We start from the raw sequence: 25,615 nt of genomic DNA, 5'->3' as shown, positions 1-25,615 counted from the left end.
TGGTTCACACAGAGAAAGTAAGACATTGATTAAGGAAATGTGAGATATTCTAGGCTCACTCTGTAGCTGCATAAGCCCCATGTGTAGGATAGTTTACGTGACTGACTGGAAGATGGCACTCCACAAAATCTACTGAATACGAATCAGATTACAGACGTGGCTGAATGTTCGAAAAACAACGAGAGCAACTGGGTGCCAACATATGTGAGGCACAGAGGGTATAAAACTTCTAATAATGCATTTACAATGACTCACTACCTATCGTTCAGGCTTAACTTTTAAGGGAAAGTACCGGTGAAATTTCAGCTCGATCGCAAAAAAATCACAGGGGACTGAAAGTTTGTTTCATAACATAGCTTCACATGCTGAATTAAGAGGGGTAAGCCAATTTGATAAACAAAAATTTGTTTCATACGTCTAGATTTTTGAGTTTTGAAAAATCATCAATTTTCTCGAACTCATACGTGGAGTAGTTGGTTATCACGGAATGTATTCACAAAAAAAGCTTAAGCCAAAAATGTTTAAAATTCATGAAGGAATAGCATATTTTTATTTCGGACACTTTTATTTTTTCCTACGAAATTGAAGTTTCGTGACCTTCCTAACACTATATACATACGAAAAGTGTAGAAAAATGACAAAAATTCTCTGCTTATAAAACGTGACAAGTATTACTACAGCATTATACAGTGTCTGACCCGATACGAAAATAAAATAAATAAAATACGACGTGATACGTTTCAAAATTGTAATCTTTATTTTCGATTTAAGTATTAAATTACATGTGCACCGTATATGTGTAACTAATACGCAATTAAATCAAAACACCTTTGATGTTTAGCAAAATCAATTTCTCGACGATCTTCTTTGTATTCTTTTCGAATTTTTCGTTTCAGCTTGCTACGATGCTACTTTGTTTTTGTTTGCTGATGCTTGTGCTGTTCGACAAGCATATTTGAGTCTTAATTTTTTCTTTATTTCTGAAATAACTCTGAGAGAGCCAACATTATATTTACAAGCACTGATGGACGCTGCTACTTTAACTCTGTTTGCAGAAACATTCGTCTATTTGGAACACCTATTCCATATAAAGTTGTGTAAACTCTCATCAGCATTTTGTGGTAGGCATTGAGCACATCGTGTTAGTAGTGATTCATCAGTCAAGCGAGTGTAAAGAGGCAGTCTTTGTACGGAAAAAGGTCATTTATTGATCTTTTTATACTAGAAGCACGAGATCTAGGTTCAATTTCTTTTTCTGATGCGGACGACTGATAAAAACAACATATTGACTCTCCTTTCGGGCGGGTAGAATGTCGAGAATCAGTAGAAGCGGACTTATATATATTGACGCATAAATTACACATTTCATATTCTGTAAATAATAAATTATTTCCCAGAATGAATTAATATATAAGTTGAAACTCTTGTAACTGTAAAATGCCAGTTGTGTCGGAAAGTATGTTTATATGTATCTTCATGTCATGTTTATTTATATATATTGCTTTTTTGTAATATTCTGCAAGTTTTTTTTTTATAGTAGTGTCCTTTGGTTCTTCGTGATTCTTGCTACCCTACGTACCTTTTCTGCTTCCTTCCTCTTTCACAATTAGTGTTATACCTGCATAGATCCTGCAAAAAGGATGAGTTGCAAATGTGTTCTATGCCAATGTTGAGATATAAATACGAAAATAAAATGGTCTTGAAATGGATATGTGTACGCATATATGTATATACAAAAGATTTTGTGTAGACATACTGACATACAATACCTGTTTGGAACGTGATTCACACATTCTTCCTTTTGTATCTCATAATTAACTCCATAAATATTCAGTGAAGCGACATTATTGAAAGCTTTTAATCATCAGCTGAAAGCATTTTGGTATATCGAAATCCATAGCTTCCGGATCGTTTCCACATATTCTCAGCAATCGTTGTTTCCATCGCACCAGACGAGCCCGGATGATTAAAGGAACACTAATGAGCGTGCACTTACGACCAAAAACTAAATTCCGGTGAGCCTTTATCTAACTAAGTTGCTGTAGCCACGCAGGTTTGACAAAACGCTGTTGCAATATCAAAGTCGACTATGCACCCTGTGATCAAATTTACAACGCCGTAAAAACTGACTTTTCGGAAACCTCTAGTTGGCATTGAACCATCGTAACTCACATCTAAATATATTTTGTCATCGTAACTTTGCAGTATTAAATCACTGTTGGCAATATTATCATCACTAAGCTCACAATTGGAAACCACGTGCAAATTGTCCTCACAATCATTATCAATCACCTCATTATTGGAATCCAATTTTGCGTTTTCCTCAAGATCATTATGAATAAACTCGTTCTCAGAATCCAATTTAGAATCTTCGCCAGAGTCTCTTTCATTAAGCTCGCGATCACTATTCAGTTCTGACCTGTTATACATATTTTTTACTATTACCGAAATTCATCACAGAAGGCTTTCGTAGATTCATCAACAGCAGTTTCTTCACGGCGCACATGTTCTTAAGAAGTTTCACAGGAGAAAAAGAGCATATTCATAATCATCGGGAAATGCTGAATGCTCGAATGTCCTTTTCCTGGATATGTAAATGACAAGCATAGCTCTGCTTGTATTTTGTTTGAAACATCTTCTCAACGTATAGCTATGTGATGCGGAAGATTCATTTCCACTCAGTTCGCAATAGGAACATTTTAGAGTAATTCTACGCGATAATCCCCAGCGCGTTGGATCTAATTCAAAACTCAAGGTACTTTGGTTGCAATCAGCGCATTTCGTTTTGGGCAATAATAAAAACAATAGTGAAAAATTATATAGAGTATACTCAGATTCATCTGTCTTTCCTTCGGTGTTTTTTTCATCAACAGTACCAGCAACTTAGTGTTTGTCAACGTTGTTGTCAACAATACTGTCAAATTTCATTTGTCTACGAATGTTTTTCCCCCTGCGGTATATTTACATTGATACTTTCGCTAGTATCCTGACCTTCTTTTTCTTCACTTTTCACATTTTTCCATCTCTTCTTCAGTATCCCACTAAGATTTCCCAAGTGCCTCTAATGTCGAGACATGTTTGATACTGGCGGCCGGAGTGGCCGTGCGGTTCTAGGCGCTACAGTCTGGAGCCGAGCGACCGCTACAGTCGCAGGTTCGAATCCTGCCTTGGGCATGGATGTGTGTGATGTCCTTAGGTTAGTTAGGTTTAATTAGTTCTAAGTTCTAGGCGACTGATGACCTCAGAAGTTAAGTCGCATAGTGCTCAGAGCCATTTGAACCCATGTTTGATACTGTTAGTTAATGGTATTTCAGCACAGTAAAGACTATGTTAAAAAGCGATGAACTGGCGCTCTCGAACAGTCACTATCCAACGCGGAAAGCACACTACCGTCTCCGCTACATCGGCAAATGTAGGTCGTCGGACTTGTGTATATCTGCCCACGCAAAGTAAAATTCGGTCTTTTCCGGCCGCCAGGCGTATGCTGTTGTCAATTGCCCGGCTTCCGCGTCAATGGGATGCATATTTAGAAGAACACCACTCTGCTGAATGCATTGAAATAACAGATGTAAGTGTCTTCTGTGCTCATGTTCATTATGAGAGAAAACGAGGATGACATTTATTTATGCAAAACAAAAATTTCGTCCTCCTAAAACCTCATCGTTATATAAAGCACTTCTGTCTGCTCTGTATACAACTCCTGCATTCAACCACTTTAGCTGCTGCATGAAGCTCTGGAGGCAGGTAGCGTGTACAGGCGGTCCAGTTATTGCCCGACTCTTCATTCAGGATTCGTTGCATACGTTGACGCTTAGTTACTGACTGGCGCTTCATTACAATGTCTCTAAAGTCTTGGTATCCTGCTCCGAGATGCGCTGCAATACTGCGTCTTGAACCACTTTAACCAATTAGTCATCCAAGTTGGATTGGGTTCAATTTGTCTTCGTTGTTACATACACCACTCTGTTGGAAGATGCACGAACCATTCTGTCGGATGAGCTGTCCAGAAAGTCTGTAGCTGTACTGAAGCTGTTGTAGTTGGTGACGTTGCAGCTGGACTGCCCAGTAGCAACAAAATCGTTGTAGAAATCGGTGAAGTGTGATTATGTGGATGTTGCTTTTCTTCTTGTTTACAGGTAAGCTACTATGGTTGTGAGTGTTGCTTCCCCATTCTCGAGGCGGCGTGGTAGTTACGGAGTGCGGAAGAACTAATTTTTACAAAACATGGTCAGCCGGCCGGTGTGGCCGAGCAGTTCTAGGCGCTTCAATCTGGAACCGCTCGACCGCTACGGTCGCTGGTTCGAATCCTGCCTCGGGCATGGATGTGTGTGCTGCCCTTAGGTTAGTTAAGTTTAAGTGGTTCTACGTCTACGGGACTGATGATCTCATATGTTAAGTCCCATAGTGCTCAGAGCCATTTGAACAAAACAGGGTCACCACTGTAGTATTACTCACTTTTACCCTGCTATAAGTGACAGATAAATAGCAACAAGTAAAGAACTTTATTGACACTTACAGGACACATGAGAGATACATTGAATCACAAAATTTTGTTCTTGCAACTCTCTATTACGGGTAGCACACGCTCTAAATCATTCTTGTCGACCTGTCGCACTGTCGATGTATACGTACGACAAGTCGCTACCCTTACACACGGGACCTAGGCAATTAACAGAATGAGTGTCGGGTACCTCACATTTCCTAAATCAAGACGCATTTTCCCTCTCTCTCTGACATCACGCCCCAGATGGTTTTTCTCCTACTGTTGCCAAATGGTCCGAATTTTCTGCCATTTTGTCTTCAGCTAACCCAATTTCTTATCTGTCGAGTGTATGTGTATCTCAGCACTTTTGCGACTGTTTTGAAATTTTTTATTAACTGGCGGATGAAGGAAAATAGTTCTTCTTGTGGGGCACCCGCAACCGTACAAGTCTATTTTGAAAAATGGAGAACCCGCAGAAGATGGTGGATTTAGCAAGTGATCTACGATGTCTTCATTTTTCAAAAAAAAAAAAAAAAAAAAAAAAGGGGGGTGGAATTGGAAGTTACGTTTCAGAACAAGTCCGTCGTACATAAAATTAACTACAGATGAACTCGTTCTGGTTGATTATGTAACACTGGTACGAGTATGAGATCCCTAAGTCTGGTAGTACCCATTTACGGTCTCTTAATAATTAGGATGTAGACGTAACTTGACGTTGTTGTTTTGGCAAAAAGATAAAACTTTTATTTGGTGACTCGTCATTGGTAGACAACATTAGTGTTTGTACTGGAATGTGCTACATGAATACATTCGCAACAAAAGGTAAACAGGGTAAACATTTGATAGGCTTACAGTTATTATCGTCACAAGTCAAACTCGACGTATGCAACAAAATTGTTAGCCGGCCGAAGTGGCCGTGTGGTTAAAGGCGCTGCAGTCTGGAACCGCAAGACCGCTACGGTCGCAGGTTCGAATCCTGCCTCGGGCATGGATGTTTGTGATGTCCTTAGGTTAGTTAGGTTTAACTAGTTCTAAGTTCTAGGGGACTAATGACCTCAGCAGTTGAGTCCCATAGTGCTCAGAGCCATTTTGAACAAAATTGTTGTAAACGTGTAGTAGCTTTTGGACGCGCCTCAGTTTTTTAAAAGAGAAGTACTTCAATAATAATAATGCAGTTACGCTCGGGCCGGCCGGTGTGGCCAAGCAGTTCTAGGCGCTTCAGTCTGGAACCGCGCGACCGCTACGGTCGCAGGTTCGAATCCTGCCTCGGGCGTGGATGTGTGTGATGTCCTTAGATTAGTTACGTTTAAGTAATTCTAAGTTCTAGGGGACTGGATGACCTCAGATGTTAAGTCCCATAGTGCTCAGAGCCATCTCAGCCATCATTAACGCTCGTTAACGGTACTTCACTTCCGTCTACCAATGGAGCACTCTCACATGACAGCATAACATATTATTCACAGATCAAGATTACATTCTTTCCATCGTAACAGTGTGTGAGGGTTCATACATTGATCACAAACCTTGGAGGCAAGTTCCGAGGCAGAACAGGGCTTCCAGGGGCGGCATCCAGCTGAGACTAAATGACCAACGGATGGTAATTTTAGAACTTCTTTCAATATTTTCACGGATATAACCAGCAGATCAAGATGTCGAAGGTATGTAGATCCATGATAAACACAGGATTAGTTACGAGAGATGTAGACCAACTTACATTATGGTTTTACCCAGTATCCAAAAGCCGTTCAGTGGCAAGACTAAACCATTGATGAGGACGAGTACTACCTCATCCCAAATACGCGCAACAGAACTGTATTAGAGAGGTAACTTTTAAGCGCCCTCTATGATAACTTGTCGAACATGGTGAAATAAATCTCCGTCAAAATGAGTACAATAAGTACGGACGTGTGAATTTCCTTAGACATAAGTTGAGAAACTGATGTAACCTTCGTTCGGAAGTGAATAGTTCGGCCAACAGGGATCACACGTGCGTACTCATTGTACAGATGCGTCAGCAGTACTGTCCCTATGTGGTTCCCCTTGGCAACTAGTCAACGATGTTGTTACTGCTGGCTCTTGCCCCAACATACTCCACTCGAGAGGGTCAAACAGCAAATAGAGTAATTATTCTTTATTCTTGAATAATTTCTGGGGCGGTGCTTGGAACTAGAGGCGGGTGCTACATATTTGGCTACGGTAGGCTGGTTCACGGTTGACAGATGAAATTTGCCTTTCACTGCGAGTTGTTTAGTCTCTAAACGGATGAAATAAGGAGCATTGGTAATGAAAAAAATGAAAGGGTGTCGAATGTAAACCAGGGCTTCATACACGCAAGACAGAGCTGATCCCCATCCATTTATTGAGATCGTTCAAGATGACTGAGTTGAGTGTGCTACTGACATCTCTTTGAGGCTCCATAAACGTTAAACACGAACAATGGACTGCATTACTTTATGCCTTGCGACAATCTTTCGGTGTTCTTCAACACTCATCAGTGTTGAAAATTTGGATTACCTGCTATAGTAATAACAATCGTAATAATAACAATAAAGTATCTCCGTTCTTTCAGTGTGATATGTCACGTAAGTACACAGTTCCTTAAGGTTTTGTAACACGTTATCAACAGGGTTTGACTTATGAGGTACTCTGTGTAATGCAAAAAGAATTTTTACATTCTGCAGCTGAAATTTTCTGATGTGTGTTCTCGCAGAACGGATTACTTTCTGCACTGCCGTACGTCGCTAATATTGTCCTGAGTCTTGCGTCCAGCTGGATCGTCAACAGCGTGGAGAAGAAGCAAATCCTCAGCAGGGGGGCCTTAAGGAAGGTGGTCAACTCCATTGGTAAGAAAGTATGTGCAGATACCTATGTATTGGTTTTCGCACAAGAAGTCATTAAATTACAGGAAAGAAAGTCGAAAAGTTTATTTATTTATTTAACCTGCTCTGATTAGGGCCATCAGCCTCTGTCTTACATCGGAGCGCGGTTTCATATATGCATTGTCATTTTTTACATCATAGTTACCTAAGAAATAGCAATTACAGTTACGCAAATAGTATGAAAATCTTCCAATAACTTACATGTATGCAGCCTGGTGGTCGTCGAAAACCACCGATATTTCGACTCGAGCACACCCTGCCATTTTCGAGGCATGACTCTACCAAGCAAGTGATACGTAAAGGAATCTACATACTTTTTCTCGGGTTGTGAGTAATGTTCGTGCTTCGACATGTTGTGAAGGAAAGCACCTTGCTACTCTGTTGAGCTCTGTAGTAGGTCGGCGTGAGCATCACGTTAAGAACTCGATTGATTTCTTAAGTCAATTAGAGGAAGTGCGATTAAATGAATATGATATTATAGTAAGTGTGGATGAGGTCACTCTCTCTCTCTCTTCACTCGCATTCCTCTGTCTGATTCGCTACGGTTGATTGAGGCTAGCTTTGGTGTTGAAGTAACGAACCCATTTCGACATGTGTTGACTTCCACTCACTTTTTGTTGAATGACCATAATGTGAGCCGACAGATGAAGTTGCGATGGGAAGCCTATTGTCTGCTATCATTGCCACTTTGTTTATGGAGGAACGTGCCTCAGAGTTGCAGCTTTGGAACCTTAGCGCTTTTTTTTCGGATATTAGATTGTACTTTCGTTGTTAGGCCTCAGCGGCCGGCGCATGAAGGGGTGCTCCGTACCTTGGTTCACAAGCTCCATGCCATCTCGGACCCCGAGAGTTTGTCAGCTGACTTAGCCCATCTTGAGGTCATCTTTCGTCAGAATGGTTTGAGTGAAAGACAGATCAGACGTATGTTGCGCTGTCGACCAACTGTTCACCGGGTGAGTGATGATAAGACCGAGGTGGCACCGATGTCTACAGCCTTTCTGCCTTACGCAAGAGTATTTCGAACAGGGCTGGTCGTATTTTCGGAAATTATGATGGGAAATGTATTATTCGACCACCATCTAAGCCCAGAGTCCTTTTAGGTTCTCTAAAGAATGTTCTCGGTTTGCGTAATGCTGGTGTCTACCGTATTCCTTGGAGTTGTGGTATGTCATGTATTGGTCAGAGTATCAGAACTATGGAGAACTGGTATACTGAACATAAGCGGCACAAACGCTTACAACAGCCAAAAAAAAATCCGCTGTTGCAGAATACTGGCGCCTTTCATCGTATGGAACAACACGGAGATTCTGGCACGCAGTTCCAGCTGTTAGGAAAGTGTTATTAAGGAAGCAGTTGAAATCAAATTAGCATCTAACCTTATAAATAGAGGTGGTAGTTTTTCTTTGAGTTCTGTTGTAACCCTGTGCTCTCCTTTGCCAAAAACCAGAGGGACTAAGTTAATGGTATCTCACCCTTTGTTGATTTATTTCACTATCAATAACTTCTGACGTCGGTCATCTTTGGATTATGCAATGGCGCTAATGTTTACAGCATCTGCGTGTGTGTTATCTATATCGAGTTTCTCTGCAGACCGAGCATTTAAATTCCTTCCACAACTCTTATTTGCTGCAGTTTTGCCTTGAAAATGATAGGGTGTGTTCCTGTCGAAATAACGGTAGTTGACAACGACGTCACTCGGCTGCAGTCCCCTAACTTATTTGAATACTGTATGCACCGATGGAAATTCAGAAACATACTAAAATGATTTGTGTGTCTGCAGTGATAGTATGAGTAAAATGTGGTTCTACCAAACGCTTACGCTAATGATGTTATAAGAAAAGGTGTAAAAAATAAATGAAATGGTAGCTAAGGAACATTTCAAAATACTTTAGTAATAGCAACACCAGAAAGCACAGCAAATAATGTACTTTTTTTTTGCTGTGTGTATGCAGTACAGTAAGAAGAATACATGATTCAATATGTAGGTGATATTTAGGGTAGAAAGGATGCACAGCTTAATACTCGGAACTGCCACAACAGCAACGTCTCCAACCCGACTGGGCATCATGTCGAAGTGAACTTTGGTGACAGATATGGATAAGGTACTGCTTGCCACTTCAATCAGTGGCTGGCTAGTGGTGGTGAGCCTGTCTCTCGCAAACCCACGACCAGATGTTTTCAATGGGCGGGAGATCTGTTAACATTTTTTGGATTTTATCTGTAACGATGGGTTATCGCGAAGTGTACCCAGTGGTACTCAGATACCATGGCGTCAGGTGCTAGACCTGTATGACGATGACGCTAGCAGTCTAGAAAAGTTAGTTCTCCTTAAAACTTTCACAAACCGATACGTCCATCGTGATGCTGTGCACAGTAGTGACGTTCTTCGTAGACCATGGCGCCATCAATGCCAGCGCACATTTCACTGCTGTCGAATCGAGGGAAACTACAACAATGGTGACCTTGCTGTCAGTCTGTGGTGTTCCAAAGGTCGTCGCGCTGTCAGTGAGGATATTCGCCATGGGTACCGTGTTGCTTACTGGAGTGGCTGTAGCTGATGGCTTGGTTTTTCGCCCTGGTCTCGAGACTGACAAGAAAAATGGCTCTGAGCACTATGGGACTTAACAGCTATGGTCATCAGTCCCCTAGAACTTAGAACTACTTAAACCTAACTAACCTAAGGACAGCACACAACACCCAGCCATCACGAGGCAGAGAAAATCCTTGACCCCGCCGGGAATCGAACCCGGGAACCCGGGCGTGGGAAGCGAGAACGCTACCGCACGACCACGAGATGCGGACAGACTGACAAGACCTGCAAGTGGGAGGGTGCTACGTCGCGCCAACAATTGGGTTTGTATGTGGCAGATAATGGGGCGACCTGTCAGAGTGTACCTTAGGGACTGTGTGAAGAAGGGTGCTCAGATGTTTGAATAAGCTCCCCCTGGACAAGGCTGGCATCAACCTTTCATCATCCGTGCAGTCTCCCCAGGAACCCGGTTTTATTGTACCGCCAGGTGACTGACTTCAGAAATCAGCATGGCTCTGCCTAGCGAGGTGCAACTGGGTGAGGATCAGAGGACATCATCAGGTGCACTCACTGACGTTATGGATGAATATGGTTTTTACCCAATAAATCACTCCCCCGCACCATGAGGGCCCAGGGTAAGCTTCCAGGGTCATCGTTTGCCACATTACTCAATGTGGGAGTCATTAGTAATGAAATGCCATTGCACAGTGGCCAAATTGTCACCTTGTCAACTGGGTGGCGATTACCCTTACAACTGTCTCTCAGCTACTCAATCGCCTGATTGCTAGGATAAAATGTGGTCTCAACAGAAATATCGGTGCAGTAGAGGCTCATGTCGAAGACTTCTGCAGTTACTCATCACAAGCAGTGGGAACTTGAGTAGTGTGGCTGGTAAACACCATATGTGCAAGTGGTAAACGCTAGAATAGCGTTTATAGGTGTCAGTTCATGAGGTGGCGAGAACCAGAATCCAAATTCTGGGCTTCTGCGCAATATTTGTAATTAATTTGCGTTATACGCATTTAATGGCTGTATAAAATATATTGTCAATCCTCCAGGTACAGAATTTGCCTCTGGCAAGTGAGTCATGGGGTAACTGCTTGGGTAGTTGTGTGAGGTATTGGTCTACATGTGGTAAGCTACACTCATATCCAGGAAAAACAGAACACCTTCAACGACTCTAGATAGGACGTTCATATTCACAGGACATGTACATCAGTACATTCTGCAGAAATGATTCTCATTTTAGTCACCTCGGTCAGCATGTGTCCTGTTGCCTACCAGGGTTAGCGTCCGCCATGGACACTGATAACTTGTTCCATGCATCAAGGCAACGACGCCTATAAGGTGCATTTACATCCAAAGCTGTAGCCATCCATGCTGTATTGACATGTTCCAAACTTGATCTGTGGTGGTTCGCGTTTGGGTCACAGCACTGCACCTGTCATTTCACCATATCCCACATATTTTCGATTGAGCTGGCGGTCCAGGGTAAAAGGCTGACATCCTGTGACACCAAGAAAGCACGAGTTCGTGCAGCAGGCATGCTGTAATACATTGTGTTACTGAAAAATGGCGTCTGGGTGTCGTGCAGAAAGGGGATTGCTATGGGTCGCAGGATGTCTTTTAAGTACGTCACGCGGATCACAGTGTCCTGGAAATGCACTACCTGTGATTTGTGGTTGTACCAATAGCACCGCACACCGTAAGGTCTTGAGCTGACGCTGCGTGTCTTGGGGGAATGTAGTCACTGTGATACCTTCCTCCTGTCTGCGGCGAACCAAAATGCGGCCATCATTTTCAAACAAGCAGAACCTGTTTTCGTCCAAAAACACTGTCTGATGTCATTCCTGTCTTCAGTGACGTCGTTCCATACACCATCGTCGAGGCCGGCCGGTGTGGCCGTGCGGTTCTAGGCGCTTCAGGCGTGACCGCTACGGTCGCAGGTTCGAATCCTGCCTCGGGCATGGATGTGTGTGATGTCCTTAGGTTAGTTAGATTTACGTAGTTCTAAGTTCTAGGGGACTGATGACCACAGATGTTAAGTCCCATAGTGCTCAGAGCCATTTGAACCATTTGAACCAACCATCGTCGTCTAGCATGTTTCAGCACATACGTCAAAGGTAGGCAGAGAAATGGACGAATCGCACGTAACCTACGCCGTAATAAACGGCGACGGACTATGCCCCTGATAGTGTACGATCTGTTCCACTCTTGCCCCAGAGCCGAGGAGGACGCAGATCTATCCCACATGAGGTGTCAATCATCTCAGGGGTTGGTCTGGGTGGTATGACATGACCCATCTCACCGTGTTCTACAGCCTTCCGTGAATCATTCTGCACATACCCGTTGCACTGCCGAAACACTTCGTCCCACACGAGCAGTAATTTCCCAGATGGATGTACCACTTCTATTACGCCGATAATGCACCTTTTTTTTTCAAATTCACCGATTTCGCGGTACGGATCGCGCGTTCGTCTGCAGCGCATACTGCACGTCTGTTCAAGATACATTGACCCATTACCTTCGTTTTATAGTGGCAACGAAATCCGTAGGCACACTTTACCGATAGTTCCCGGTCGGTGCACACATTTTCATCTGTCCCATAGAGGTACATCAACAACACATGTCGGCAGCTGAGGGTTTCAATTAATTATCATTTATTCTAGAGAAGCTGCACGGCCATCAGTGGTATCTGTTCTTTCGAGAACAGTTACTATCTTCATATATATAGTTAAGGCTATCCAGCCACTGACCTTCGTCTGTGCGAATGCGCACAGGATGACCGAACAGTTACTGGAATCGTCACTTTAGAGTGCGTGAGTAATGAGTGGATGGGAAAATACATATTAGGTACATTACGTATCTAGATTGTGGACAGTTGGGAATGTGGGCCTCACAGGGAGAGTGCAAGGGATAAGTCCCTGCAGTCGCGCTATTCATCTGTGTCCGCGGTGGCTCAGATGGATAGAGCTTCTGCCATGTAAGCAGGAGTTCCCGGGTTCGAGTCCCGGTCGGGGCACACATTTCTAGCTGTCACCATCGAGGTATATCAACAACACCTGTCGGCAGCTGAGGGTTTCGATTAATTATCATTTGTTACCGATAGGTAGCAATGCGCCGCGATGTCAATGTTGACCCTGAAACCACAGGCCCACTTTTTTCAAATGCTAGTCATTTCTGCAGAGCGTAATAATGTACCGTACATGTCTTGTGAATATATAAGTCATGTCTCTAGGCGTTCAAGGTGTTCAGCTTTCTCTGAACGTGTGTGTAGTATCTTAGTTTTCTCTGAGAGATGCAACGAGCACCTTTGCAGTCTACATGGTAGTTACCATAAAATTGCCTGAAACTGCCCTATCACTGGTTTCCGCGTAACGAGCTTTCTCAGTCACTATGAGATGTGCAGTGGAGGATCTGAATCAAAATGTGCTTGGCGGCTACTTGACAAATGTAGAGGGACAAAACACTGACACGAGTAGTAATAGTTCCAACTCATGTCCGTCAGGGGCTTCGCGTCTTGACTAGAACCTGTGGTTAAGTTAGGCATAGCTGTGTAAAACTAATGACCCTGAGGGTGCGTGCGCTCGACAGTGAGTAGGCCTGACCAGCTGTGGATTCAGCTTTCCACAGGCTACAGATTCAATCACGTTGGGCACAGTACAGATACCAAACCTGAGTGATCACCTACATGACGCCCTTCATCATCTGCACCCGTGGATGTTGTTCTAATACTCTCAGCGTGGTAACACGCACTCCTCAATCCACAGTCTGAGCCCCAAGGAATGAGATTAGTTTTGCTGGACCCTGACCTACCGGTCATGGTGGAAATAGATAAGTGGAGTCCTTTCATACTGATACTATCAGAAGCAACAAATACGGGCAATCTACTGCTTGACAGTCAGCTAACACAAAGCTGGCTTTATGATGATGCAGCGTCATTTCCTAAGGGGATGCAGTTGAATGTCTGAAAGGATACTTGTCTTGCTTGCAAAACAAAGTACGAGTACCTGAAGTGTCTGTATGTCCTTCAGGGCCAAGTGTACAAGATGTCTATCTTCACGGTCGCTGGTTGCGTGGGGTCGCTGAGATCCTACATGACACTGAGCATGGTCCACCTGAATCCATCAATTCCACTTTTGCATAACAGTCGCAGCATTGCAACAACACGAGAACCAATATTGCAGAACGATGAACCGACTGTACCCCAATTCCGACACGGGCCTTGTTTTCGCAAACAGCCAACATGTAAATGGAGTTAGAAACCTGCTATGTAATCTTCCCTTATTTGTAGGGCGTAGATGATGTTATTCCCACCTACTTCACGCAGTTGCGCTGAAACGTTATCATTTGCACATTCAAGTATGCAGTACGCTTCCTGTTCTTTTTATATATGATGTGCGCCTTCTCTATGATGCTGCAATTGTAATGGCCAGTGGGGCATACGCAGATCAGTGTGTAAGAGCGTTGCACTGGAAGGATACTTTAAAAAAGGATAACGCGGTGTTTTCTATTCGGTACTTCAGTCCGTGGCGGGTTTTAGAATCACATAAAGGAATGGATGCTATAAACCACCGTAAGCAGTGTTTGCCATTTTAAGCAATTTCTGTTGTTGTTGGATATGAGGTTGTCTTTTGCATAGCTTTTGTAAATATTTCTTACTATAGTCATTTAAGTACTGTACAATATATTTAAGCTCTGTGGAATATATTGTTAATTCTTCAGTTACAGAATTTTATTGTGAGTAAAATGATGTATTTTTTAGAGTTATTAATGTAATATATTGACAGTTAAGCCATACTTCGTCGATCATGTAGCATCTTGCACCTTGAAACAAATGGTCTTTCACCATGGAATATGCAGTACTTGCAAATTAACTGAACTTTCTTAATATCTTAAAAATTTTATCTTTCTTGAAAATGGAAACTGGTTATGGTTCCAATAGCTTTTATTTCAAATTGTACTTACTTTGAACTTGTATCTCGTATTTGGTAATAATCTAGCTTAATTCGATTTCATTGATTGATTATTGGTAAGTAGCGAAGCAATAATGCAACAGATAGAGTATTAAATGGAGTACTGATAAGATTTTGTAGTCTGCAGTGCTTTTAAAATTCCACCGAATATTTGTTCATAGCAATGTTGTACCTTGAAACATGTTTTCACATTTGGAAAAACCTTAATTTTACGAACTAATTTTTGTAATTTCAGAAAAAGACTGATGCACATACAAAGTGAATGCTTTCTTTTGAAATGGAATAATAAATTATAATAAACTTCTATTATACAGTACATCTAGAGGCATATGTATGAAATGTGATCCAAGGTAGAACACTCTCCCCTATGTATTACATTTATTGTGAGAGGTTATGAATTTGCTGTAAACAAAAATTTGAAGTAAAGTTAAAAAAATTGACACCACTAAACGTAGAGGTAGATGACACAAGTAAAACAATTAAAATAGTAAGTGAACTATTTAAAAACATCGACAAGTGATTCCAGAAAATACTCAATATATATAGTGTTCCAATCTTAAATAGAAGCGTTTTGCAAATTTCCAAAATCCGTGAAACATTGTATTGTATTATTTGACCGACAAGGAAGTCAGCAGTAATGTAAATCATTAATTCTAGTTCGAGAAGTTACATCTTAGGGAAATTACTTATTACTTTCGGTAACAGCCATCACCTATTTCCAAGTCAGCAGTAATGTAAATCATGAACTCTATTTCGAGAAGTTACATCTCAGAGAAATCACTTATTACTTTCCGTAATAGCCATTACTTGTTTCTTTAATAAAGTCACATTTATCTTTTCTGAATTGGTAAAATAGTATTCAGTGTATGTTCCAGCTTCCTGGCTCCCAGCCGCGGCTTTGGTAGCTCTCAGCTTCATCCCAGTAGAGGACCCAACGGCAGCCGTGATCTTGCTGACTGTCGCCATCGGTTTCAATGGACTCACCATCATGGGTTTGATGATGAACCTTATAGACATCGCACCGAACTTCTCTGGCCTTATGATGGGTGTTACTGATTGTATCGGGACACTGACGTCCATCGCTGCACCACTTTATGTGGGTGCTATAGTCAAGGAGAACGTAAGTACAAAGGGCCTCCCAGAGTAAAATTCAATTTCAGCTCCTTTTCGGAATCAGTCTTGCAGTTCAAATATTTTTAACCCTATAATCGACAATATAGTTCACCAGCAACACCGCTTTCCATCAGTTACTGTACGACCGCTAAGAGTCCAAAGTATTTAAATTGATATTGCACCATCAGTCATCCATTAGCTTAGCACAGTTGGTAGCTGCTCTCTTCTTTGTAGTACGGCATATCGTCACAAGATGGCACTTATACGTCAGGTTGCACGAGAACTGAGAGCTGCTGGATGCCATGTGTGTGTTTTTTTTTTTTTTTCTTTTTTTTTTTTTTTTTTTTTTGCCTGGGTTGATCGCGAGCGAGGGGTAACTTTCATGCTATCTTCGTCAGTTAACTTTTATAGAACACACATAGATACTTTTACTGTGATTTGTATGTAGGTAAAGTAATATTTTACGCAATGGTAGCATTTAACTGCATACAGGTAACATCACATATATTTTTTAAAACACGTAAGAAGAAACTTATATGAGGTCTTAAAAGGGTGTCACATATTCCAACATCTACATAGATGCTCCGCAAGCCACCATATGATGCGTGGCAGAAGGTACCCTGTACCACCATTTGTCATTTCCTTTCGTGCTCCACTCGCAAAAAGCGAGGGAAAAACGACTATCTGTATGCCTCCGAATGGTCCCTAATTTCTCCTATCTTATCTTTGTGGTCCTTATGCGCAATGTATGTTGGCAGCAGTAGAATCGTTCGGCTGTCAACTTCAAGTGCCGGCTCTCAAAATTTTCTCAATAGTGTTTCTCGAAAAGAACGTCGCCTTCCATCTAGGGATTCCCATTTGAGTTTCCGAACGTCTTGGTAACACATTTTGTTCGAACCTACTAGTAATAAATCTAGCAGCCCGCCTCTGAATTGCTTCGACGTCTTCCTTCAATCCGGCCTGGTACGAATCCCAAATACTCAAGCCACACTCAAGAACAGGTCGCACCAGCGTCCTATATGCGGTCTCCTTTATCGGTGAACCACTGTTTCCTAAAAATCTCTCAATAAACCAGAGTCGACCATTCACCTTCCCTACCAAAGTTCTCACATCCTCGTTCTATCTCAAAGCGTTTTGCATCGTTATATCGAGATATTTAAACGACTTGACAGTGTCAAACCGATCACTAGTAATACAGTATCCGATAATTACAGGTTTGATCTACCTACATATCAGCATTAACTTAAATTTTTCCATTGTATTAAAATCTGTCGATAAAATACATGTACAAACGCTGTTATTCTGTTGTAAACACAACTCAGTTATGCTATTTCACGTGCTGGTTTAATATGCAGGAGCCCCACGCCCTCTCTCTCACATCCCGAAGGTGTTCTGTAGGATTCAGATCAGTTCATTACAGGGATGTTATTGTCGTGTAAACACTCTGCCACAGGCCGTGTATTACGCACAGGTGCTCGATAATGTGGAAAGATGCAATCGCCATCCCCGAATTGCTCTTCAACAGTGGGAAGAAAGAAAGTGCTTAAGACATCAATGTGGGCCTGTGCTGTGATAGTGCCACCCAAAACAACAAGGGGTGCTAGCCTCCTCCATGAAAAATACGACCACACCATAACACCACAGCCTCCGAATTTTACTGTTGGCACTACACACGCTGGCAGATGACGTTCACCGGGCATTCGCCATGCCTACACCTTGCCATCGGATCGCCACGTTGTGCACCGTGATTCGCCACTTCACACAACGTTTTCCACTGTTCAATCGTCCAATGTTTACGCTCCTTACACCAAGCGAGGCGTCGTTTGGCATTTACCAGCGTGATGTGTGGCTTATGAGCAGCCGCTCGACCATGAAATCCAAGTTTTCTCACCTCCCACCTAACTGTCATAGTACTTGCAGTGGATCCTGAAACAGTTTGGAATTCCTGTGTGGTGGTCTGGATACATGTCTACCTATTACACATTACGACGCTCTTCAATAGTCGGCGGTCTCTGTCAGTCAACAGACGAGGTCGGGCTGTACGCTTTTGTGCTGTACGTGTCCCTTTACGTTTACACTTCACTATCACATCGGAAAAAATGGACCTAGGGATGTATAGGAGTGTGGAGATCTCGCATACGCACGTATGACACAAGTAACACCCAGTCAGCTGACCTCGTTCGAAGTCCGTGAGTTCCGCGGAGCGCCCTATTCTGCTCCCTCACGATGTGTAATGACTGCTGAGGTAGCTGATATGGAGTGCCTGGCAGTAGGTGGGAGCAAATTGCACCTAATACGAAAAACGTAAGTTTTTGGGGGGGTACGGATACTTTTGATCAGGCAGCGTAGATACAACTGCTGGTGTGGGCGATGCATGTGCAGCCTTTGCTCTCTGGCAGTCAGCAGGTGGCGTGCACTTCGCAACCTGAGTATGTTGGTGCATACAAGACCTCAGAAATATTTAGCTCTATGATCTGGTTGTGGCAGATATTTAATTACTTGATTTCTAAAATGTTTGTGTGTGATTCTCAAACATTGAAGATGTGTTTTATTATGAAGAAGAATCATCGTAAGGTGGAGAGTGTTTTAAACAATGTTTGACTCTTGTGAACTGTTAAATAATTAATGTGATAGGGTAGTGCAAATGGACTATTTCCCACAATTTTTGGTCTTACAATTGTGTCAGCTTTCGTGTTCTCCCCAGATATAGTCAATATGAACAGAGTATTCTGAGGACAGACGAAAACCTCTGTCTGCTTGTTTAGACACTGTGTTCACACAAGCAGGAAGCAACCACTTGAGAGCGACAGAGGCAAGTAGTGAGTATGGACTTTCTTGATCAAAGGAATGCCGCTAGCTGGCGCTTGGTTCAGATGCCATGAGAACAAATGTAGGTCCCGCGGCACCTTGGTCTACAGATTTGAGGTTCAGATGTTACAACAGGAAGTAGCCAAGTGAGAGAAAGCAGAAGTAAGTTTACTGGGTATTTCATATCAAGGGACACCAACTTCTAGTCCACAGCCAGTGGTATTTAGTATCGAAAACGGCGTTTAATATACCATACTTCATCCCATTCCTTGGTGCTTACCATTATTAGATGATTAGAAGTGGGGCCAGGGGGTGCCGATGAGAGCTCTCCCCAAAATGGTTCAAATGGCTCTGAGCACTTTGGGACTTGACCTCTGAGGTCATCAGTCCCCTATAACTCAGAACTACTTTAACCTAACTAACCTAAGGACATGACAAACATCCATGCCCGAGGCAGGATTCGAGCCTGCGACCGTAGCGGTCACGCGGTTTCAAACTGTAGCACCTAGAACCACATGGCCACTCCAGCCGGTGAGAGCTGTGCCCAAAAGGGGGAGCCATGTCTTCCATAAACCGATTAAACAAAAAATAGGAAAATTGAAATGAACAATATATTGTTGACAGTGATTTGAATTTCGTGTTGTGTAATCCTCTCTCTCAGCACAGACTTTTATTTCCTGCCAAAGTGCAGATGGGAGTGAGGAGAGGGAAGGTGAGGGAGGAGAGAGGGAAGGATTTCCTCATGAGAGGGTAAAGTGGCTCACAACTGAACTGAATAGGGGTGAAAAAAATGTCTCTTTTCCTAGAAGGATAGGGGAGTAGGAGGATGAGAGGGAGAGATGGTGTGCTTTTCAGAAGGATGGATTATCCCTAGGAGGTCTTAAGTAATTATCAAAGCAATAGGTTTCTGGATGGAGTCATAAATCAATTTGCAAAACAATAGTTAACGGGAGAGGGTAATTAACTGTCCAACTTCATTAATTAGCATATCAATTTCGATTTCAAAAGTGTTCCAGAACTCTCTATATCCCACTACTTGCGTATGTGCTACAACTATGTCTCAGGATAAATTAGTGGAAAGCCAATTTTATTTATTTTGGCTATGGCTTCAGAGCGGTTAGTTAAGGTATAGTATGTAAACTAGTGACTAGATATATTTATCATCAGCTTGTGAGATGTTCTCTTCCATTAACTTTGAGCTTTTCTTAATTCTATCAAACAGACCATTCAAGAGTGGAGAATTGTGTTCCTCACGGCAGCAGGAATGTTGTTTGTGGGCAATCTGATTTTCGTTATTTTCGCTAAAGGCGAAGTTCAACCTTGGAACGACCGTAACTATTCGAGAGGAAAGAAAACAGGTGAGTACCTTGAACAGTTTCTAGTACTAGTTGTCCTACTTGAAGCTCTCTCAGATTTGTAAATTATTCTCCGTACAGAGTCAATATCTATCATCAGCTGCCGAATCATGATGTTTAGTAGCATGTATCTGTATAGCGGGTTTTACGCGGACGTGTTTACGTGCGGCAGGTACGTTTAACTTGCGCTAATGGAAGTTCACACGGGCATGAAGATTTTCATTCCAATCACGTCCGGTTTAGCTTTTCAACATAGCGCTAACTGGATTAATACGTGCAAATGTTCGAGTCGTCTCTTTAATTGCAGTTGAGAGAGTTACAGAACGCTTGAATAGCGAAATGAGAAGACGCAGTTGTATGGTTCGTAAGTGGACCGCGAAGAGAAATGAGTTGAGAGCCACTAGAATTCTAAATAGAGAGCTGAAAAACGAGGACGAAGTTTCCTTCGAAAACCATTTTCGATGAACATTTAGTTCTAAACATTTATTGAGACTCGTAATTATTCGTATACAAAGAAAAGATCCTCTAATGCGGAATGTTTACTGAACAGTTTTTTGCTGCTACAACGGTCACCAGAAACGACTAGCAACAGAAAATCACGGCGTTCTTAGCTTATCAACTGCGCTTGCTGAGGAACCACTCCTCACTGAACTCCTAACCTTGTTGTTCTCTCTCACGTATGCGTTTCGAAAACTGCGGATTTTTACTTTTACTCCATTTTCATTAATATGTGGTAATTTTCCCTCATTCCGCTTACAGTGTCTCTTAAGGCTACTTTTACCTTTACTTCTTCATTCTTCAGTCTTAATATTTCTGCTTCTGAAAGAAAACTAGCTTCATATCCGGCGAATGCACTCCATCTTCAGGCCACAAGTGGCCCATCGGGACCATCCGACCGCCGTGTCATCCTCAGTTGAGGATGCGGATAGGAGGGGCATGTGGTCAGCACACCACTCTTCCAGAGGTTATGATGGTTTCCTTTAACCGGAGCCGCTACTATTCGGTCGGGTAGATCCTCAATTGGTGTCACGAGGCTGAGTGCACCCCGAAAAATGGCAACAGTGCATGGCGGCCAAAATGTTCACCCATCCAAGTGCCGGCCACGCCCGGCAGCGCTGCACTTTGGTGATCCGACGGGAACCTGTGTAGCCATTGCGGCAAAGCCGTTACCTTCTCGGCGAATAGCCCGTATTTATAACGCTACTTATCGAAGGTTCTCTGTACAAGAAAACGGTAGAATATTCGCGACTTTTCTCGAACAAATGTCAGACAGAATAATGTATCGAGATCACTAGAATGGCCGCGACTTTTTTCGTAGGCATGTGTTAGCTACCCATGTGCTACACAGAAACGTGTAAAATATGATGACGTGGACTCGCGTGCTACATAGGAAAGTACAACTACTCGATGTCTCGATTCAATTGAGTCGACTGACGAAATAAACGAACGAGTTGTGTCATTATCTATATATTCGGGGAATCTACGAATTTATACAGACCAACATTTACGTAAATGCAATTAACAATGTGTGTTCAAAATCTTAAATCTCCGATTTGTTTCAAATATTCGCATTAGCAAACAGGATACATGTACTTATGGTTTATCAGCTGATGATTAGAATACTACTACAGAATTTGAATATGCAATAACTGTAAAGAAGGTTCAAGGTCCGAGATATGGGGAAGGAGATGATGGACAGAGGGAGAGGGGTGGACAGCGAGAGGGGAAGCAGGAGGACAGAGGCAGGGGAGAAAAGGAGATTAGGACGTACACCCAATCTCTTCTCTTCCTTTTCCATTTAACCAGACTGAGCCGCAGCAAAGCGTTGGTGGGAACAGCTAGTCAGTAATACAGTATGTTTCAATAATATCCCACCTACTTCGCAAGACGACAGTTATACGTGAATGGAGGTAGAAAAAGTGGATTAATTTTAACTTACGAGGTTCATTCAAACGAAACCTGGTCAGTGCATCTGCCTTTGCCTTACACATAAGGTGGCACCACGTAAGTGCGGGTATGGTGACGCTATCTACTGGTAGAGAGACTGACGCGTTCGCACCGTTTGATGTTGTGTAGCGCCAGTGTGGTTTCAAGCCGAAGAGGAGGTGGAATCACGAGTTATCGTCCACTACCGAACATGCAGGCGACTAAGCAGGAACAACGAGAAGTGACTCGATTTTTGGCAGCGGAGGGAGTTGGAGGCCGTGAAATGTATCGACGGATGAAGGCTGTGTGCGGTAAATACAGTCGTTCAAGGGTTGTGGAATGGCGCAAACGATTCCATGAGGGGCGCGAGTCACTGGGAGACGATGCTCTTCCTGGATAGGCTCATCCACCGTACAGTCTCGACCTGTACCGTGTGACCTTCATGTGTTTGGTCCTCTAAAACAAGCTGTTCGCAACGGTCGACGAAGTGCGTAACTGGGTCTAGGTCCGGATCCGACAGCAGCCTATTTGTACAACTGCATTTTTGATTAAATAAAATCGATTCATTTGAATGCCCCTTACACATATAGGACTGCCAAGTTATTTCGAAAAGAACCATCCCATTTGACAAGAATGCACATATATGCCCATATAACGTTTGGTTATTTTTTATATTTAATTTTAGGCCTAAAGTTTTCATTTACCTTTCGCAAATGCTCAGTATCATCTTCACTGGACTTAAGACAAACATCCGGATGATATGTCAAACTCGCCCATACATTTTCCAAGCATGTCTGCAGTTACTGCATTTACTAATGCAGCCGAAGTTGTTTGTTTGTTGGAAACAGACGAAGTGGTTCACAAACACCCCCTTCCCTCCAAAAAAAGTCACATATTGTAAATTTAGGCGAGTTTTGGTGCCTATGATGCAAGGCGAGATCCGTACGTCCGTTACGGACGGTATATAGTTGGGTTCAAATGGCTCTGAGCACTGTGGGACATAACACCTGAGGTCATCAGTCCCCTAGACTTAGAACTAATTAAACCTAAATAACCTAAGGACATCGCACACATTCATGCCTGAGGGAAGATCCGAACCTGCGACCGTAGCAGTAGCGTAGTTGCAGACTGAAGGGCCTAGAACCGCTCGGCCACAACTGCCGGCGGTGTATTGTTGTTAAAGAGCACTCTTGCATGCAGTTGCTAATAGGGTGGTCTTCTGTACTGTTAAAAAGTGAAATTTCCTCTAAAGAGAAATTTCCTCTATGTTCTCGGAACTGAGAGGAAAAGGCCGATCTCTAACACATCCGGAACATGAATCCTGTAACTGTATTTTTCTATTTTCTCTATTCTACGTCTTTATTTAAGAAACAAAACGCAGAATGTTACGCTAGGCTGCTAGAGTAATACGTAGGGACGGCATATCATCCGCATGGGGAGAAATTACAATGGGGCTCCAACATGCTTCGATCATTGGCCCACTATTGGTCTTACTTTATTTTACGATCTGTCATTTTATTTAAATCAGGAGTCAGAATTAGTTCTGTCTGAGTTGTGGCCTAGCGGTTCTACGTGCTTCAGTCTGAAACCGCGCGACCGCTACGGTCGCAGGTTCGAATCCTGCCTCGGGCATGAATGTGTGTGATGTCCTTAGGTTAGGTTAGGTTTAAGTAGTTCTAAGTTCTAGAGGACTGATGACCTCAGCTGTTAATTCCCATAGTTCTCAGAGCCATTTGAACATTTTTTTCTTCCATTCTGAGTGGTTCACGGGCGTTGCGTCGGATAATGTTGTGGAAGTTGCATAATATTTCAACGAGAGAGCTGCTCATCACCTTCAGGTGCTTACTGACATGTTGCCCCGACAACATCCAGGGCCCCAGCCGGAGAAACAGGCCACCGTCTTCACACACGCGACGCGGAAGAAGCGCGGCCCAGCCCGCTCGCAGGCATTGTGTTGGCGTCCACGGTAAGAGTCCGGTCTCCGATTCCCCGTTTCTGGTGATTCGTTTGTGTTCAACCGACGATGCCTTAGTACCGCCAGTGTTGGTTTCCATGCCATGCTAAATCCAAATCCAGTGTCTCTCTTAATCATACGTATTTTGGCAGCTTCCCTAATAATAGAGTCCCAGTACGTGGAGGCAGACGAAAGGCTCTTTGTCACTCCGTATTTCATGCTATGTCTCGTTTCAAGACAGTGTGGTGAGCAACAGCAGACTTTCCTGCCTGACCCAGTCTCGTGTGACATCTGTGTTCAGCGCATCTATCCTAAATAGTGTGACACTATTGGCCAATGTATGATTACCTACACTGGCACGGGATATTATGCATCCTGGTCTCCTCCTATTTATGTTATCCTTAACAGAACCTAGCTGGATGGGGGCAGGCACATTTTATTTGCTGTTTCTTGAACAGCCCGCGGATCCTAAGTGACCCATACCAACATCATATAGAAAACCATCCACGTGGAATTCTCCGTTGCTTCTGGCAGTTATTGAGGTTCAGTGCGTGCCGGTTGAAACGCATTTCGAATCTGTTTATCAGAGTACCCGTACTGTACAAATACAAAGCGAAGATGAATAAGCTCTGCTGATAAGCTCTCTCGAACTGAGATAACTCTAGTCCTGTGAACGAGAGTTCGTACTATACCAGTGCGTTAGGATGGGTGATGGCAGTTCGTATCTTGCAGGTATAGGTCAGTGTGAGTTGGTTTACGAAACACACTGTGACCCACGAAACGGTCATCTTTTTTGCGGACCAAGGCATCTAAAAACGGCAGGTCTCCATTTTTCTCCACTTCCTTGCTGAAGCAAATGCTTGGATGGAGCACTTGTGAGTGCTGAGAGCTCTCCGTTGAAATTTGTGTTGTCCGGAAATACATGAGAAGCACTTTTAAACTCGTGGACCATATTGTTATTTCGCAACTAACAAATGAAATTTCTTTTTTTCTTTTCCAGAAACTACAGAAAAGGTTGCTGTGTGAGCCAGTTCAAGTGATGCCAGTAGTCGCATGAAGTATAGTGAGAGATACAGATCACTTCGTCACATATGTCTAAAACACAAGATTCTTCACAATAAAACTTTGTACATAAAGAAGACACCGGAAAGTAAAACTCTGCTAAACATCCACCATTTCCGCAGCTTGAGTGACTTACCAACATTGGCTAGAGGAAAGATATTTTTTATTTTATTCGATTCGAAATGTATACATGTTAACTAAAAATGTGGTATCCACATCATAACACACATGAACTAATACTCCTACAACAGAAGGTTGACAGTTATGATGCAAGAGAAGTGGTTGTGAAACTATAACTTAATCTAACATAACACGAAGTATTATCAGACATTCATGTAAATTATCTTAATAATTTTGATGAATAAGGATGTGATTCCATCGAGACCAAGAGATCTGAGGCATTCATAATTATATCTGTGCAAGTGTGAGACGAGGGTATTGTTTTCGTATGGCTTGTTTCTGCTTATGTTTTGAGAAGCGTCTCTCCAGAAGCTGTGATAAAAGCCTGTTGCCTATTAAACCAATGTAA

At 42.7% G+C, this 25,615-nt stretch overlaps 1 protein-coding gene across 1 annotated transcript in view; it reads left to right on the top strand.

Annotated features, from left to right (window-relative positions):
* Nucleotides 1-25,073, top strand: part of LOC126455936 (putative inorganic phosphate cotransporter) — a 49,244-nt gene extending 24,171 nt beyond the window's left edge. The window contains exons 6-9 of the mRNA XM_050091698.1: nt 7,194-7,326; nt 15,744-15,988; nt 20,012-20,147; nt 25,025-25,073. Coding sequence (XP_049947655.1) covers nt 7,194-7,326; nt 15,744-15,988; nt 20,012-20,147; nt 25,025-25,050 — 540 coding nt within the window. The 3' untranslated portion in view covers nt 25,051-25,073. The remainder of the gene's footprint in view (nt 1-7,193; nt 7,327-15,743; nt 15,989-20,011; nt 20,148-25,024) is intronic.
* The last annotated feature ends 542 nt before the right edge of the window (nt 25,074-25,615 follow it).

This window comes from Schistocerca serialis, chromosome 1 (assembly GCF_023864345.2).
Source record: "Schistocerca serialis cubense isolate TAMUIC-IGC-003099 chromosome 1, iqSchSeri2.2, whole genome shotgun sequence".
Taxonomy (NCBI): domain Eukaryota; kingdom Metazoa; phylum Arthropoda; class Insecta; order Orthoptera; family Acrididae; genus Schistocerca; species Schistocerca serialis.
This window is presented reverse-complemented; position numbering and strand designations above follow the sequence as displayed.